The sequence below is a fragment of the Paralichthys olivaceus genome, chromosome 21, assembly GCF_024713975.1.
Source record: "Paralichthys olivaceus isolate ysfri-2021 chromosome 21, ASM2471397v2, whole genome shotgun sequence".
NCBI lineage: Eukaryota > Metazoa > Chordata > Actinopteri > Pleuronectiformes > Paralichthyidae > Paralichthys > Paralichthys olivaceus.
Window position 1 is genome coordinate 10,767,301 of NC_091113.1, and position 18,586 is coordinate 10,785,886.

The 18,586-nt window shown below is 44.1% G+C and overlaps 1 protein-coding gene and 1 pseudogene across 4 annotated transcripts; both read right to left on the minus strand.

Annotated features, from left to right (window-relative positions):
• Positions 1-535: 535 nt before the first annotated feature.
• On the minus strand, positions 536-6,591 carry LOC109626656 (protein kinase C and casein kinase substrate in neurons protein 1-like). Of its 4 annotated transcripts, none has more exons than XM_020082777.2 (11): positions 6,334-6,591; positions 6,035-6,238; positions 4,798-4,869; positions 4,517-4,673; positions 4,026-4,261; positions 3,054-3,209; positions 2,468-2,643; positions 2,226-2,346; positions 1,834-1,901; positions 1,625-1,704; positions 536-1,186 (listed from the first exon to the last, which is right to left on the minus strand). In XM_020082777.2, exons 3-11 carry the CDS (start codon positions 4,852-4,854, stop codon positions 1,074-1,076), a joined length of 1,164 nt encoding a protein of 387 aa, XP_019938336.1. In that variant the 5' UTR covers positions 4,855-4,869; positions 6,035-6,238; positions 6,334-6,591; the 3' UTR covers positions 536-1,073. The 4 variants fall into 4 exon arrangements, with proteins under 4 accessions (XP_019938336.1, XP_019938334.1, XP_019938337.1 ...); XM_020082775.2 differs by having other exon boundaries at positions 4,798-4,892; XM_020082778.2 differs by lacking the exon at positions 6,035-6,238 and having other exon boundaries at positions 4,798-4,892.
• A 1,428-nt stretch (positions 6,592-8,019) lies between these two features.
• LOC109627140 (SH3 and multiple ankyrin repeat domains protein 1-like) overlaps positions 8,020-18,586 on the minus strand; it is a 28,729-nt pseudogene continuing 18,162 nt past the window's right edge.

Consider the following 18,586-nt stretch of genomic DNA (forward strand, 5'->3'; position numbering starts at 1 on the left):
TGTTCTTGTTTTTCATTTTCTTTCAGTATTTGTGCTTAGCAGATGTTTGATTCATGCAACTACTGTATACCAATCCTTATGTGCAGGGACTTGATGAGTCATGATATATCGTATCCCGTCTCTACGCAACATAAAAACCACTTCACAGATTTTAGAGAATAATTTAAGTGATAGATTGTATCTATACAGAGTTGAAAAGCCATGCTAACATTTCTGTAATGTCTGATGAAAATGTCTTGGCCATAAACCAAAGGGTTGATATCAAAAGCTCATCCTGCTGGGAACATAAATTGACCAAATTTCAGATTAACCAGAGATATAAACCTCATGGTGGCACTAGAGGAAAAGCCAGTGCATCATTAAGGTCACTGTCGTTCTTGTGGGACCAAGTATCTGAATTTCCCGACAATCCATTTCATATTTGCTTAGATATTTCAATCCAAAGCAAAGAGGTGGATTGTCCAGCCAACATCACCATCCATAAAACCACACTGCTCGCATTGCAAGAAAAAAAACATTGTGTCAATAAGATGGATCACAGGCAAAACAAATACACTTTTATTGTGAAAATCCATTCTTCTCCATCAAACATCTGTGTGCTTTGGCTTATACATCATACGTGTTAAGTAAACATTAACCTTGTGTGCACACATGACCGTAAACCTGTGCCTGGGTAAACCTCATGTATAATTATCAGTTATCTTCATTACAGTGACCTAATGACTCAGACATGATAGCAGTAAATAAATATCCTCTCTTTTGTTTCATTTGAATGTGCACATGTGCATGGAAACACACAAACACACACACTCACACACACTCACACACACACACAACTCAAACATTACATACTAGTCATTCATAAGTTAATTCATGTTGAAGAAGTACTCAAACCAACTAGGTTAGAATATTAAGGCCTTAAAACTTGATGGTTCAAAAAGAGCTGGGGACAGATTACATCTGACTTAACTCAGAGTCACAAACAACTTAGATATTAAATGATACATTCTTTTTTTTTAGAAGATTCTTTGTGAGAAATATCTTTAGGACAGAAACGTTTGGACAGTGTGATTTCACTCTGCAACTTCGACATAATTGGCCGGGTAGAAGCCCTCCTTCCCCTCGCTCAGCACTCCTCGACACCAACCCTGGTCATCCTCCTCTTCCACCTTGAGGAACACCTCACCTGCGGTCAGAGTAAATACAAAAGTTCAGATGGAACATTGTGGGTTGAAATGCATCGTTTTAAATCTGGGATTTGACATGGACTCACCCAACTCTCTTTAGATTTGAGAACTTTGTCAAAAGAAATTTCCAAAATATCTCAATAAATGCAGCACAATCAGAGTTATTCGTCTCTGCAGAATGCAAACTATATATTATAGTCACAACACTTTGATTAGTGTTGTAGATTTTAACCATCTGTATGATTAAGATAGTAGTTATGTGTTATATGATGAATATCCTGTGTATGTAAAAAACATCTATTTACTCATAAAACACAATCCTGAAAGTTTGTTTCATCATTTAAAGCTCCATACTGTATGCTGAATGTAGATTTAACATGGTGAGGACTGTATAACACAATGTATTTAGGTGTTGTGAATATAACACTTTGCGTCACCTGCTTTAAAGGACAGCTCATCGCCCTCCTCTCCCACATAGTCGTACAGAGCTCGCACCTTCACACCCCCAATCATCACACTAACAGGAGAAGACACAGACATTTAATTAGTGAAAAAACAGACCAGAAGAATCTCTGGGATTTAAAAAATATATATAATTTACTATAGTTATATAGTTTCAATAGCGTAGGTGAAAAGTACTACTTACGGTTGGCCCTCTTTTCTTTTCTGGTCTCTTTTCTTTCTATTTAGCTTTTTTACTGGTGGGACCCATTCCTGACAAAGATAAAAGTTTGGGTTTTTAAATGTTAAACATCTAAAGATCTTCACACAACTCAAGTTAAAGATTATTTTAGGTCTGAGAGATTTATAAATACTATTAGGCATTTGTGAAAATGCACATTCCTATGCAATATATAAAATCTTCAAGAAGAGATGTATTTCTTTAACTGAGGTGAGAAGAAGAAGAAAAATACTCAATGTTTGATGCTTAATTTGATATTGTCACCTTCAGTTTCTGGTGTTTATCTGCTTCAGAATGTCTTATGTACATTTAATGCAATTGTTTTGTTTTTTCCTCTGGTTGTTGGTGTATCACACCTCAATCTTTGGCCAGTCGGTGACCATGCCGGGGCCGTGGTTGTTCTTCCACCATTTGAGATCATCCTGGTCATCGATGGACATCAGAGTTTGATGGAGCTCACTGTACACGGCCTTCACACTGACACAGGGACATGGAGCTGTATGTTTATCACAACACAATGAGCACTTAAACTGTATGAACCCATCCATCCGCACACAAGCTTCACAAACACCCTGGCCTCCGATCGACGCCTGCTCACCTCTCATTGTTGGTGACGTCCAGGTGCCTGTGGATGGAGAGGAAAGCCTGCTTCAGGAAGTCAATCCTCTTCTTCTCCTCCTCCTGCGACTGTTCAAATATGGCCTCCATCTCCTCCATGTAGCGGGGTGTGTAGGATGTCACATCCTCCAGCACTTTCTCGTAGCACTCCTTATTCTGTGGGCAGGTCAGAGGAACAGTCTTGTGATGAGAGGTTGCCATATACTCTCCCTCAGGAACAACATCCCCTGTGTTTCTTAAAAAGAGGTGGATCTAAAAAGTATAAATCATCGGGAGCTCTTCCCTGTTCCCATGCTGGGCTCCATAAACACTGAGCAGAGTAACAATAACACATCTCCATACAAGGAAAATGCCTGGAACAGAAATCTAAGGCTGGGGCTTGTGTTTGGAGTTGCTAGTTCCTGAACTGAATAAATATGGCTACATGCAGCGGGCCAGCAAAACTTTCTTGGAATGCAACATGTTTATCTGTGATTTAATTTAAATGTGCCGTGAACGAATCCTTTATCGAACATGCATGACTAACTCGGACTGAGATGGCGAATTGTGTTAACATCTCTCCTCACCTTTTCTTTCTCCTCTCTGGCCTTTTCTCTGGCCTCTGTGATCTTCTGCTTTTTCTCTGGACTCATCTCGGTGTTTTCATTTGCTTGTTTTTCTTTCTCCAGGGCTGCTTGCTCCCTCTGACAGGATTTATGGTATGCCACTCGGACCTTCTCCAGCTGTTGAATAAACATGCACATATAGATATTTACATGAGGCAGGGGTCTGACATTATGGGAAATGTGCTGAATTGTTGTGGGAAGTTGGATGAGAAGATTGATAGCACTCTCGTTGGTATATGCAACATCTGGCAATCAGCTTAGGAAGCTCACTAATTAACATTTATATATTAATATATACATGTATAACATCTGTTTGATATTCAGTGTCTGCACCGAAACAGTCCAGTGCATAACTCCATGTAATACTGCAACATGTCATTTATACACATATTTGATTTATTTAACCTTTTTTCCAAAATTTCAAGACAAAGTTAAATTTGTGGTCAATTAAGTTTACTTCTTTTGATTAATAAATTAAATTAATTTGTTTGTAAATTCAAGTTGCATGTACTTTAAATATAGATAAATACATTAATAATGTTGAGGATTGACATTATTGGAATTCTTGATTTCTTGCTGAAGGTTACAAGAGAAGATTGTTACCACTCATGTAAAGATGAAGCTTTTAGGTGGTTAGCTTAATTTATATTGAATTTCTTTTCCCTTATGCTTGTTATTTAATCATTATTGTGCATTATTGAATTAATTACAAAGAAATCCATTACTTTTAAATAGCTGAAATAGCTTATTTTGCTAATAAAGACCATTAGTTATAGTCAAAAGCTCGGACGTGGACATTGAGTAAATATTTTATATCAAACTCCAATTGCAATTATGGCAACCATTACTAACATGCAGGTGTGCACATACACACACACACACACACACACACACACACACACACACACAATGTAAATGATTTGTATTCTGGACCTTCATGAGTTTTTTGGACCAGGGTTTTTGGGCTCGAGAAAAGCTGGTGTTGTTGTCGTAACTCTCTCTGAACCCACAGAAGATTTTCTTGGGAAAGGTCTCCTTCTGCCAGCTCTTCACTCGCTGCCCCTCCTCAGCGGTGAGTGACTGGGAGATGGAGGAGTGGAGGGTTGACAGGCGCTCGGTGGAGGTGAAGAAACACTGCCACGCCCTCATGAGGGAGCCATAAAGTGGCCCTGGGGAGGTGAAAAAAAGACAGACGGAGAAATGAAATAACAGAGGTGAGTCATGGAAACAATAGAGAAATAATGGCCTCCATTTGTCCACTGGAGATTTTCAAACAAGTACACATGCACTCATTTAATGCGACCAAAGAGGCAATTTAAACTTGATGAGAGCAAGCTGAGATGATCAAAAAGGCCTGGGAGTGTGTGTGCTCTGATGCTAGGCCACCATGGCTGTGCAGCAATCATGCGGTTTCTCATACTTACGTGAATCAACTATGGACTTCCACTTGCTGCTCCACTGGCTGAGCTGCTGGGCATATTGTTTCTCTACCTTTGCCCTCTCCATGAAGCAGGCCACGATGTCATTGCAGGCCTGGAAGGACTGTTCTGTTCTGTGCACTGTGCGCACATAATTCCCCGGCTGCAAGGAGAGGCAGAGATCATGTGTAACAAGCCAGCCACGAGCACAAGAGTACTGTTTTGGATTAAAAAGCTGTTCCTAGGGCGGTAGTTTTCTTAGACTTGATGATAAAAATAATCCTCACCATCCAGAAGCTCTGTTTCTTGGCATCTTCGGACGGCTCTTTGGGGAGGCTCGCCATTTTTAGGGAACGTGTCTGTCTCGGAAAGCAAACGATAGCTGTTTGTGTGATACAAGAGAGTTGCCAGACAGGTTAAGATGCATAACGAGCAGGGAAATAGAGAGTTTTTATTGGCAGGCAAGTGACACTGATTATCATGGAACAGGTTGGACGTCTACACTGTGTAATGTGCAGATACAGCAGGCCTCATCTTAAACAGAGCTGTTCACCATGTACAGCAGGCGTGCGTCTATGACAAGAAATGATTGTCAGCTGAGGGTTTGCGTTTTGTGTGTGTGTGTGTGTGTGTGTGTGTGTGTGGACGTTGCCGAGCTTATTGCCATAACAACTTAGATGATTCTGACGAGGTGTTATTTACACTGAAGAGTACTCGGGAACATCCGAACCCACTGCGTGAGTAAGGGGAGTGTCGCTGCAGTGGCAGACTGGAATTCACAGGGGTGGGATCTGCCAGCAGGAATAGAACAGCTGCTCTGGCATTCTTCCTGTTGCCTTCCCAAAATAAACAGCATAGAAAGGTCATCTTTCCCTTTGCTCTGGCTAATAAAGGCCTATTAGAACCAACTGTCTCCCACTCTGACTCGATTCGATTCAGAGATCATGAGCGCAGCAGGGGTAGATTTACCGATCTGGCAAACCAAATGGAATGTCGGATTTGAAAGGAATAACTTGTCCAGATAGCACATTTTTTTGCGCAGCATGTAAATTGAAGCACATGTGGCAAATATGTTGGCGGGTGAGAGGCATATCAAACAAAAGCAAGGAAATGCATGCACAGACACGCAATAGGACACAATCACATTTGGGCCTATTTCTGTCTGGGCACACACACACACACACACATTGCTGGCTGAGTAATATGAAAGTGACTAACCACACCTCATCACAAGACTGAGCTTGACGGAGACTCAGGCTCATGTAGGACCGTCTTTCCCTCAGCTAACTGTTCTTCACATTGTCTTTTCACAGGAAATGTGGCACAAAACTCCACTTTTTAAAAACTATTCTGTCTCTGTAGTTGTCCGTGCACAGGGGAGGGAGAGGTTTGAGATAGAACCCAACAGCTCAGCCTGCATCACCACAGCAAAGTATTTCAATGCCAAAAAAAACCCTCTATCCTTAAGCCAAGAAGAAGCAAAAGGCAGCAGAGCAGTCAAGCCTGTGAGCAACCGGCACTTACATGTCTCTCTGAATCACCAGTGATTACTCAAGTGACCACTTGTTACTGTAGTTCAAGGGCTACAGAGGATTTCCCTTCATTTCTCTGTCCGTCTCCCCCTCTCCCAGTGCGTCTCTCCTCCTCTAACGCAGGCTGTTCTCCCCCTCTCCCCTCTCACTGACCCAATTTTCCCTTGGCACTTAAAGTTACACACACGTTGTTGATCTGAAAGTGGGCGTGAGACACAATGACAATTCAAAAAAATTAATTTTCATGGTTATCGCTCTCCTGCTTATTGGCTTCAAGAGGAGGAAACTTACCTTTCTTGCCCTGCTCTCACGTCAGCTGTGATACTCTAGCTCTCAATCATTCCAGGATGAACTCTTCTTCCTCTTTCCCCTCTCTTCCCTCACTTCAATCTCATCCTTTGCTTTTTAACTCATTGGCTTCCTCGTGTCAGGCTGTTCGAGTCTCCCTCCTATCTTTGACAATCGCCCCTCTCACTTTCTCCACTGTGGTATTATAAAAAAAACAGCTGGAAGAGTCCCCCTCCTTCTCTCCACCCTGCCCGTCCCTCTTTCTGTCTCTCTAAATATGGTGCTAATGAGATGCTGGAACTTCATTTTGACTATCCGCTGGTCACAGTATCATGTCAGTGTGGCACACAGTCATGTGAGCTTATTAGTGAGTGTGTGTGACAGCAGAGGCGAGGGTGGGAGTAGGGGGTGTCCCATGAACTGGCAGATTAACCCTGTGCTCCTTTGTGACCTGCCATTCTTTCTCTGGTCAGGCCTAGAAAGAGAGGCCATCAAAGAGGGTACACTGTGCAGCATGTTCTCTCGTGCACACGCACTGTTTACTTCTACTGCATCTGCGCTCTTCTGGATATTTGCCAGTGTCATCCAGAGTTACACTTTGTTTACCGCTGACGGTATCTGGTCTAGATTTCTGAGTCTATTTGCAATAAATACTGTTTAAAAGGAGACTCCTCAAAAATCCACTAATCTCAACAGCTTGTCCACAACTGACAAGATAAAATGTTTTGTTTTGTTCTTGTGTTTGCTGAGCATCCTCTATGTGTATAGCTCCTTTTTCATCCTGAGATATTTGTACATTTGCATCTGTCATGTGTTTAGAAACATCAACATGTCCACTCATTGGCTGTGAAATTTTCCTTTTGTAGTCTCGCGTGGGCTCCCTCAGGACATTTTTCTAACATTTTAATCAGTGGCTGTACGGCAGGAATAGTGTACCGAGCAACTAACTTGAACATCTGTGTTCTCAACAAGAGCCCCTCTGTAAATTTCCAGAAAAATGTCTTGACTTCACTGTATGTCTGAAAACAGCGTGAGACATCTGATGAATTCTACTTTAACTTGTTAAGGTTGTCTGTAGCTTCTAGCAAAGAAATTATCTCAATGAAAACAGTATGGAGCGACCTGGTGACTGAACATAAATGAGTCAGATCACATAAAAAAGGAAAATAAAAAAATCTAATCAAACCCACAAGAGTAGTGGAAGTTTTTATCCTCCTGTTATACTGTGAGAAGGAAAGAGTAACCCCAGATATCTAAACTTTTACTACCTATGAGCAAACCCCATCTACAGAAACACAAGGATGCAGTTAATAGTATTTACAGTTTTCAACCATGAACTGGCCACAGCTCTAGAAAACAATATCACAGTCTTCCAAGTTGTTTGTCATCCTTCTCCATGCCTTACAGGCGCTCTCGGTTTGCTGCATGAGCGCAGCCGCTGCTCGCTTTAAATTAAGCCGTCTCATCTTCCCCCTCCCCGTGAGCTCCCCTCTTTTGTGCCTTTTACCTCACCGAGCATGATGGGAAAATAATCGAGAAACCTGAAAACAATGTTTTGCTGAACGACCGTGGGGCTAAAACGAGCTGCTGCCAAATGACTCAGTTCAAACACAGCACTTTAAATTGGATCATTATGTGAATCTGTAAGAAGAGGGAATCCAAGGAGAAATGAGAATCATTGCAGGGTCATAGTTTATCTTAGCATTTATTTCAACACCTTAGTTGTACCTCTATCAACTTTTATACTGTTTTAGTTAAAACAAAACTTTATATATATAATTTATATATATACCTTTTATCTCTGCATACTTACACTCATACTGCATGAAGTCATACTCATAATGCATTTTGCTAGACCTAAAATACTCTTTAATTCCTAGTATGTTATGCTTTCTACACTACTGCTCAGTCCTTTCACTTCTCTGGAATAGCATCCATCGTGTAAAAGCATCGAGGCAACTCAGCATGAGAACAGAGTCGTTATTTTGACACTCACATAGAGAGAATATACATTAAATAACGTGTCAGCTTCACTGGAGAGCAGTAGAGAAAGCATCGACTGAAAACCCCAAATTAAAACATAAACCAAACAAAGCTTTAAAGAATTTGTCCACACTATCTGGAAGACAGAGATTCTTAAAAAGGATTACATACTTAATAATATTATCTTTATTATACTATATTTTGTATCATTGTCATCATCATCATTACATATAGATCTATAAATGATGTGTTGAATTCTCTGCAAGGAATGGCTAAACTGGCATGTAAAAGAAAAAATGGAGGGTGTTCATGTATTAAACATATACAGTATTGAATTTGGAAAAAAAAAATCTTTTTTAAAAGTGGGTCAGAGTGTTTTCTTTTTGAAGGGTTATGTGCGGAACAGGGAAACACTGGGATTGTCATCTGGTGAGAAAAGTCATGTATTCCGACCGTTATAAATATGTTTTGGAAAAGGCATTATAAATCGAAAGGTGTAGGTCAGGGGAAGCATTTAGCCACCGACGCAGGCCGACGAACACGCACGCACAAAATCAGACACACACGGACTCACAGGGGCTGAAGGTTGAGGAAGTCAGGCAGACAGAGTAGCCGTAAAAAGCCCTTTTTGATCACCTGCTGTGTGAGAGAGAGCGCTCAACATTATGGCATCAGAGAGGATGGATCCATCCCTTGACCTGTGCTATGGCCGTGAACACCTGTTAAGTCTAAAGAGCAATTTGCAGCTTGAAGTGACATGCAAACTTGTTTCAGTTGCTCTCAAATATTTTCTCTCCTTTCTGTAGAACGATTAGGAAAATAATAGCAGCTCATTTCCTAACAACATTGTCTCAACATCTGTATGCCCTCATTATTCATACCTTCAATTCAACAGTTTAAAATACCCTGACCTGTTTGAAATGAATGATTGCGATCAGCACTTAGTACAAAACAAATGGTTCTACTAATAGTGAATCCAGTTTAACATGTAAGATATATTTAGTGCTCGCAAAGTACATACATACAAAGCTTACTGGGGGAATCCTTTGGGGGAATATGGCAATATATAAAAAGAATACTATTGTCTATCATTTTCCTCTAGCATCATTTACAAACGAAACCCTTTATCTCATACTCTGACTTTGGCTGCGGAACTCACACCCATATACTTAAAGCTACAAAACTGATGTCATGATGTGGCTCTAATGTTTCTCTTTTCACCAGAAAACAACATATTATAAGGGTTCACCCTTTAAGATGCAACTTTCCAACTTTTCTTTGAACACAGACCAAAGTTTTCTCAGCGCTGCTGAGCTGCAGACGGCGTGAGAATCCATCTGTCACTGGATGTGAGCGTATGTGTCTTTACAGCACAAAACGGTGTGTTAATTAAATGCCTGTCCATCAAAAGTTTTAAAGTATCTTTCAGTTGGAGAGTGTTGTTTTCGTGTACTCTTCATTTCTTCATACCCTTTCTTGCCCAGAAACCCACAAATTTCATAACAATAGTCTTTACATGTGAAGCTAATTTGAAACAGCCCCCCCCACATGTCCGGCCGTCTTAATTCAACCTGGTGATGTCCACTGTTCTTGTCTTGCACATCCTCCGTTATTGTCCATCTTTTGCAATTTGTTTCTCTCCCTTTCTGTCACCATTGACTCTCCCCTTCACTCTCTCAGTCTGTGTCTTGGGGAGAAGTAGTGAGATGCAAAGGAGAGGAGAGCCACCTGGGAAGAGAGGGAGGGCAAATCAAAGAATAAGAATGGGAAGAAATGAAATAAAAATGAACTTAATAGGGTTGATAAAACAGATTAATAGAGAGAGAGAGAGAAAGGGATGGAGGGAAGATGGAATAACTTATCAAGTTATATGCATCGAATGAACAAAGGGGAAGGTCCAGCTAACTTGTATGGAAGGAATGAGACACTTTGACTTTCCTTCACCTTCCTTTTTGACCTTTTGATCCCGTTGCCTCTATGTGTTCCAGAGTCTAGTGGTCCTCCCTCACCTGTCAGTGAGTTTCTTCAGTGCCCTCTCGATGTTCATTCGGTGTCCCACGCGTGTCACTCCCAGGTCCAAGAAGTCGTCCTTGGTGAGCGAAGGCAGGTGCGATCCATCAATCTCATTGTCTATAAAACGCTCTCTGTGTTCACCCAGGTTTAGATAAGCCAGCCAGTCTGCAACATCGTACTTGGTCCAGAAGGGCAGGGGTTTGACGGCAAAGGGTTTGGCTGGTGGAGGAGGGGTGAGATGGGGATAGTTGAGACAAGATGGGCTGAGGGGCAAATGCATTGGGGAGGAGGCTCCAGAGAGAAAGTGGGTAGGGGAGAGAGAGCGGGAGACAAGTAGGGGATTTGGGCTTGGAACACCAGATGGGGAGTACAAGGGAGGCGTTGAAGCCTGGTAGGCATCTCCTAGAGGGATGCCAGGAGAAGGAGGAGTGAGGGGCCCGGGAAAGTCAAAAGGGTTGTTGTAGACTGGTGTAGTGGGAAGTATGGGGAGCGAGGAGGGCCTAGGTGGGGTGGGGTTTGGTTGTTCAGTGTTATAGATGAGAGGGCTTGGAGCACGGCGCCGAGAGACTGAGGACCGCATCTCTTTAGTCGGACTACACTGGAAATCAAAAGTTTGTCTACGAAACTTGGACCGATGCTTCGGCGATGTTGGGTATGGGCAGTAGGTCGGAGAATGGGGAGGGTGGGAATGTACTGGAGATGTAGGCATCTGTGGGGAAGGGGATCGGGTCCAGTTGCGCTGAACTGGTGCTTGAGGAGTAGGGGACATAGAAGGGGTGGCCGAAAGGTTAGGTGTCAGGATCTGACGGTGCTGTGGGGAGTAGGTGGGTAATGGTGAGGTTGAGCGGCCAGTGGGGGGGCTGTGAAACGCATCAGTAAAATCTGCTGAATACCTGAAAGACACAAAAATGCACCTGTGAATATTAAATTCTAACAACAGCTTAAAACTGATATTAAAAACTTTTATTTTATGGACAACAAACAAACCTATGCATGGTGGGTGATTTTGGAGTGTGGCTCCAGTCATCCATGCTCTTCATGCTACTCATCTGTTGCAGCTTGGAGCTTAGTTCAGTGATGATGCTGGCCTTCACACCAGAAAGAGGTGAGTGGAGCCTGCGGCCCTCAAAGACCATACCACCTCTTTGGACCTCTCCACCTTGCTCATGCTCCTCAACCTCAACCCAGCCCACCGACCGGGTCTCCATAGGTCTCTCTAAGCAGGCGGCCAGAGCTGTGCTAAAGCCATCTTCCATTTTGGATCGACTCTGCTTACGCTTCCTCTCATCTACGAGAGCTCCATCTAACCTGGCGTCCTCTAGGTTGCTTTGTCTGTGCAACTGCAGTGGAGCCGGGTTGGTGCTGTTCTGCCTGCGTAGTGCTACAGACTGGCCCCTCCCTCCTCCCTCTTTGTAATGAGTCATCTTTGGAAACACAGGGTTTGCCAGTTTGGCACTGTGCACCTCAAATGTTTGCCCACCTGAGTAGGTTGTACAAGGATCCTGATGTTCGCTACTTTTCTCTATCTCTCCTCCTTGTCCGTCTCCTCCAACCCCTCCCCTCTCTCCTCTCAGACCACTTAGTCCCAGCATTTCTAAATGGTGGTCGCTGCTGCTGTGACTGTCCAGCTCCTCAATCCCAGAATCCACCACACCATCTTGCCAGTCTCCGCTCTTGGGTATAATAGTGGTGTGATGAGTGTGGTCTGGAGTTTTCCCCCCTGTGGTGAGACCAGCTTTGGGCCCAGCCATGCAGATGCTGTAGTCAGAGGATGAAGGTGAGGTTGTGGTGGTGGCGGCAACAGTGGCTGTCATGGTTGTGGTAGCATATGTCATGGTGGTGGTGAGGGCAGCTGTACCTCTGTCCTGGGCAAGAGTGTGGCCACCTACTGAGGGGTCATTAATGCTGCTGTAATAGGCCTGAGAATGGGACATGGGCTGAGGTCTGTGTAGTGAAGGAGGCAGAGCAGCAATAGAGGTGGTGGTAGAAGTGGAGGAAGGGGGGAATATCTGAGGGGATGGATAAGATGGAGAGAGAGCTGACTGTGTGAGGTTAGCTACCTCGCTGTCATAGGAGGTAAGGCTGGAGGCAGCAGAGTCACCACCCTGTGAGGAGGATTGGGTAACGTTTGAGGGCTTCGGAGATGGAAGAGGTGGTGGGGGAGGTGGAGCAACAGCAGCAGAGTGTTGATTTGGGTGTTGATGGCGCTGAGCAAACTCTTGGCCTCTCTCTTTTTTACCATTAGCAAACTGTAAAGGAGGGGGCAATGGATCTGCAAAAACAAACTCATCGTCTGCGTCTATTGATGGAGCTGGCGGGGGGAGAACCATCAGTCCTAGACCTCCACCTGACCCTCCTCTTACATCTCCCATAGCTTGATCTGTCTGTACTGGGGCTGTGGGGACAGTGTACTGAGGAATGTAGCTGGTGTTGGAGGTGCTGTCCATCTGCAAAAAGGAAGGTCTGCGGGGTGCAGGTTGAGCTGGAGGTGGAGGAGGCTGAGTGGATGAAGCAGGTCTGCTGTCGTACAACTCCTTTTCCCTTTCTCTCTCCCTGGGACTCTGTGGGTAATACTGGGTTGAATATTGATTGGTTCTGTCCTCTGAAAAGCGAACTCGAAGACCCTCTCTGGGCCCTCCTTCCTTTTCTCTTTCCATCCTATCCCCACCTCCTCCTCCCAAACGTAATATCCTTGGTGACTGGGGCCGGCTCAGAGATGCAGGCGAGGTGGTGGTGGAGCTTAGGTGGAGTGACACTGGGGAAGTGTAGGTCGATTGTGTCGGGGTTGCAAATAGGGAAGGAGCTGGGGTCTGAACAGGGGTGGGGAATGCTCCCACAGTGGACATCTGCCGACCAAAGTGTCTGTCCTCTCGGCGCGTCCGGCGGTCATCTTTTAAGGCTCTTTCTCTTGCAGCTAGGGCCAGGCCAAGCGGTGATGAAGGGTCGAGAACTTTTCCTGTAAGCGGATGGATGAAAGTAGTAGCTGGCTGGGTGCCGTACACTGAGGGAGCAGACTTGGGCTGTCCATCCTGACCAAGGATAGGGGAGGAATACTCAGGCAGGCCAAAGGCTGGGGGCATGCTGCTGGAATAGTTGACGTAGTTGTCTCCAGAAAACATGCCCTCATCTATAGACTTGGAGGGCCGGAGTCGAGGTGTGGGTACATCCACTTGTGAGCCCTGCAGAGGCTGAATTCTTACCGCTAGTGCTCCTCCTCCATCTCCTGCTCCTCCTCCTGCCTCTCCTTGAATATCCTCCTCAGATGATAGGAAGAAAGAAGCACTCTTTCTTCTCATATCTCGAAAACGTTCTCTTTCTCTACGTGCTCCTCCTCCTCCTCCAAAGGCTGTACCAAAAATTGAAGTGTAATCCATGTTTTCCAGGTTTTGCTGTGAGGAAACAGAGGGGGCGACGGTTGAAGAGGGCAAGGAAGAGGATGTCGGGGGCTGAGGTGGTGAGGAGGTGAGTGGCGATGGTAGATTGGTGTTGGGAATGTCTGCGGTTGCATCAGCTGAGGTGTGGTCTACCACCTCCTGGGAGGTCTCAGCTTCCATGCTGCTTCCCTGGCTGCTACGGCCACTGCTGCTTGTTGAGGGTGCTTTGACAATGATGGTAGGAATGGGGATCGAGCTCTTCTCTTTGGCTGCACCTCCTTTACCTCTTTGCTGTCGCAGCCCATCTTCCACTTTTGACTGCTTCATCAGAGCTCCTCGACCACCCCTCCTGGCTGCCCCCCTGCCAACTCCTCCACCCTGCTCCCGGTTGGCCATGTGCACTTGATGTTGCGGTGCCTGTTGGGCCTTAGGTTTAGCACTTGTTGGTGGCGTAGCGCTGCTATAGCCTCTTCGTAACCCTCCCATCTTGCCACCACCTCTCCTGGATGCTTCCAGTCCCTCAGATTGTCTCCTGAGAGTAGGGACCATGACCTGCTGATTCATCCCACCATTGCCTCCCCTCTCCCAGCCAGCTTGAGTAGAATGCCCTGGCTGGGAATGGACCTGGTAGTGGGCTTGAGATACAGGGGGTATGGGCATAGCAGGCCCTCTCACAGGATGAGGGCCTGCAGATAAAGGTGGATCTGGAGCGGATGTGTTAGGGGGTGGGGGGATTTCCTCCGGTCCCGGCACTGACAGGCTGCGAGCCAGCTTCATAGCAGGGGGGTGTAGGTACTGCCTCTCCTCCTCGGTTACACCTGAGCACACAGACACAGACAGTTACAAACATGTATATACTAAGCAGGCAGAAATCTTTCCAGAATAATTGTCGTTACCAATAGATTTTTGACGCATCATGACTGCATGCTGAGGACCGTGGCCTGGTTGAAAATGAGCTTGGTTGTAGCCAAAACCTGGTCCTTGCTGGACCATGCTCATGGATGACTGCTGCTCATAAGGTTGCTTCAGGCACCGAAACAAGGGGGCAAAAGAGAATTGCAAAGGAAGAAGAGGAAACATTAACTCAGATATAATCACATAAAAATGATGCTGGCTGTTGAGCTGATATTGATTTCATATACAGTAAAATTCAATGCAGCATAACCAGTATTAGTGTATCAGGCAACAGAGCATAGATGAATGGACACAGCCTTAGTCACAGATAAACAAACATTTTGATGTGGGTGGTCCATTGTCAATCAATTGTCTCTAGGGCAGGACAACACTCAGGGCTAAAAGCAAGCTAAAGACCAAGCTGATTTATACATAGGAATCTCTTTTTTTGATAACATTAGTCACTTCCATGACTAAATATGTGCAGCATCCTGAGCAGTGTTGTTTATCAGAATCTGATACTGCTGGACTAGGAGAGAGGTGTTCAGTATTTGATAATATTTTGCAAGTAATAGTGAAATAGGGTCTAAGATACAGGGAAGATTTTATGGTATAATGATCCTAAATAGGACAATTTCCTTCCAATTCCCAACAATACCTCATTGGAGACATTCGGAACAATGCTCTTGCTCCGGTCCCTCTTGCCTCCATGACCTCTCTGGCCCTGGTTGTCTGATGTAATAGTGTGTTGGGCAGCAGCCAAGATTTCATCCAGTTTATCTAAAACAAAGACAGAGCCAGGCCAGAGGAGAAGGGAAGAGAGTTAGTGAGAAGGAGCGTAAAGGGAGAAACATGAAGGATTTCAGTGAGCCCCCTCCCGTCCCCTCAAGGTATAAAAACACCGTGCTACAGTATGACAAGAGCGGAAAGAGTGATTCCTTACTTAGTGCCATCTGATAGACTGTCCTCTTCTTATCAGGACCCTGAGAGGACTCGTAATCTGAAAAAAAGAGGAGGAGAAGGTAGCATCAAACAGGCTGACTTTTAATTAAAGCTCAGGGGCTGATGGGGGCAGCGATAAAGGCTGATACTCACCTGCTTTCTTTTTCCATGGAGAGGCCGCTGTAGCATGCATAATTTGGGAAACAGAAATTAGGTGTGACTAGAATTACTCTGCATGTGTATAAAGCAGATGAAAGGATGAAATACATACTCAGACACATGTGATGGTGTGAACGCTGATGTGATGAGAGGGAAGGTGATGAGGACAGAAATGATAATAAGAGCACACAAATCTATGATTCTCCCACCTTTGTCCACTGTATGCAGCACATGTGGTTCAGAGGGGGGAAAAGCAAAGCAATTGGTGATTGATGGCATCAGGCAAGTGGCATTTAACAACGTGTAATTGCTTTTATATTTCGTAACTTTATTGTTTAATTATCACCAGGTATTATTAATAGTGCCATTGAATCAAATGACTACTTCCTCATCAAACTACTGCTAATGAAAAAATGAAAATGCACCCACACATCATTCTCTTGGCTTTCTGCATCAACTCTGTAAATATTTAATGCTGTGTTTCCCTAATAGTGCCATAGTACTGTCATCCTGCAGAGAAGCAACTAACCAACCAAAAACAAGCTTTTTTACTGTGCCCCCCTTCACAAAAAAGAAAAAGTATAAAACTGAGGGGGACATAAATTTGATCTCTTTCTCATATGTTCTTTCCTGTTTTATGCTCCTTTTTATATGTTGCTTTCTGTCTTCACTCTCCTATGTCATCTTACCCATGTCTTCCAGCTCTGATGTCATCGACTTGGAGCGCAGGGCAATGGCAGGAGGAGTCAGTCTCTTCGTCTGCTGTGGAGCTGCCAAGGGAAGCCAGCCAAATGCAAACTTAATGTTTAGAATTCTTGTGTAAACATGCGGTCAAAGACAACCTCACAGCAAAAGGCTTTTAGGGTGAAGTAAACATGGTATCAGCTTTATCGTCATATCAGAAACATATGACATCATATGAGGAAAGTCTGACCCCCCCTACCCCTCTTCCGGTTGGTATCCTCCAGCTCAGGGTTCCGAGCGACCATCACAACTTTGACCATGAGGCTGTTGCCGCCCTGTCGGATCATGTTGACCACCTGCCGGTGGCCAACCTTCACCACATTTTGGCCGTTGACCTGACAGAAACAGAGACACAGAACGACTGAAGGTTGCAGAATGAGCTGGTGTATTTCTTTCATTTCCATTTAAATTAAAAATCTTGTTATAAGGGGTGGACAAAATAACAGAGACACTACATGTCATGTCATTAAGGGTCAACTTGTGACCAGTGGTTCATATTTGGCATAAACTCATGAAATTTACAACTTAGTTTAGCTTTGGACGGGTGCACCAGCAATTCAGACAGTGTCTACATTACAAAGGCTCGGGCAGCTACATAAGTGAGTCATATTTGGTTGAATACCAATTAGCTGTATGTGTCAGATTTAATAGAGGTTTCACCATTGCCATTTTTAGAACCGACTTTTCAAGGCAACGTGCGGGGACTTTTACAGGTACAAAAGGGTCGAAAGTTGCTGCGTCAACTGCTGTTGCTTTGTCAGAGAGGAAAAGCAATAAGAAATATAGCAGTTCCTCACAAACTCAACTGAAATACACTACATAAAGGATATGTTTTTATATTTTGAAACAGGATAAAACCTACAGTCTGAAAAAATACCACCAAAATCACTCCAACCAATAAACTGGTATTAACTATAGGGGTATAGAAACACACCCACCATGAAGATTTCAATATTTAATTATTCGACTCTGCAATCTTTGGTTCAGTGCATCCTAAAAGGGTTAGTGTTGTTAACACAGTTTTTTTCATGTGCCCACTTTTGACCCTCTTAAAGGAACATAGCTGCATAACATAACATGTTACATTCAGAACGCGTCAGTGGAGAAAGCACGGGTGATATGATTTTTTAATATGTGTCCTGAACATCACACTCTAAATGTGGTATGGTGCATACTGTAGCTTGTTGCATAATCACCCATCAAAGCTCTGTGAGTTGGAAAATGTGTAGGCCAGCTTTTGCTTCACCATACAACTCTTCCTGTATGATTTGTGAATTATCCTGAAGGTGCAGCAGTAACATTTTTAAAAAAAGTTAGTGTTAGTGTTGTTACTAAAACTCAAACCATCAGAAAAAGTTCTAAGTGGGTTTCAGTCCAAAATGCATCCTGTTGTTACCTCGATGAGGAAATCCCCCATCCTCAGGCCCGCCCTCCACGCCACACCCCCTTCATCGACTGACTCCAGGTACTGCAGCGCGGGAAACGCCGGTGTTGGAGTGAACTCCTCTATGGGAGTCTGAGCTGGGGAGGATAAGACAAAAATGATGAGAATGAGTGGACACAGATAACGAGAACATGAGTTTGAAAATGAGAGAGGCATCGAGAGATTACAGAGGAAGAAATCGAGCAGGTGAGAGTGAGAAATCTTTAAAGGCAGAGGAATGCGGTGAATGTTGATAAAGAAGCTCACCTTTGGCTCCTCTAAGCACAAAGCCAAAGCCCTCATTGTCTTTCTTCTGTAGGAGCACTGTCTTTTCCTTAATGATGTAGTCACTTAGAGGGAGGAAAGAGGGAGGAGAAGAGAGGGGGTACAACATGTAGTGAGACAGGGAGAAAAGGAGAGAGAATTGGAGAGGAAGAGAGCTATATGACTTCTATAGCAAATGAAAAACTGTATCGTCATGCAAATAAAGCATTTATTCAACAGCTATACTGCATAACATGAAATCATACTGCAGCAAATATAGGTTGGCTTGAGAATGTCACAAAAAGCGCTGGTGCACAAAAATGGTCAATGGCAGGGATACAGTTATTGTCACAATGGGCGGAAGTGTACATGAGATGATGTTCCATACAATGGACTAATCCAGCTACAGCTGACGAGCACTGGGCCACAGCACATTAGAAAAATGTGCACATACACATCA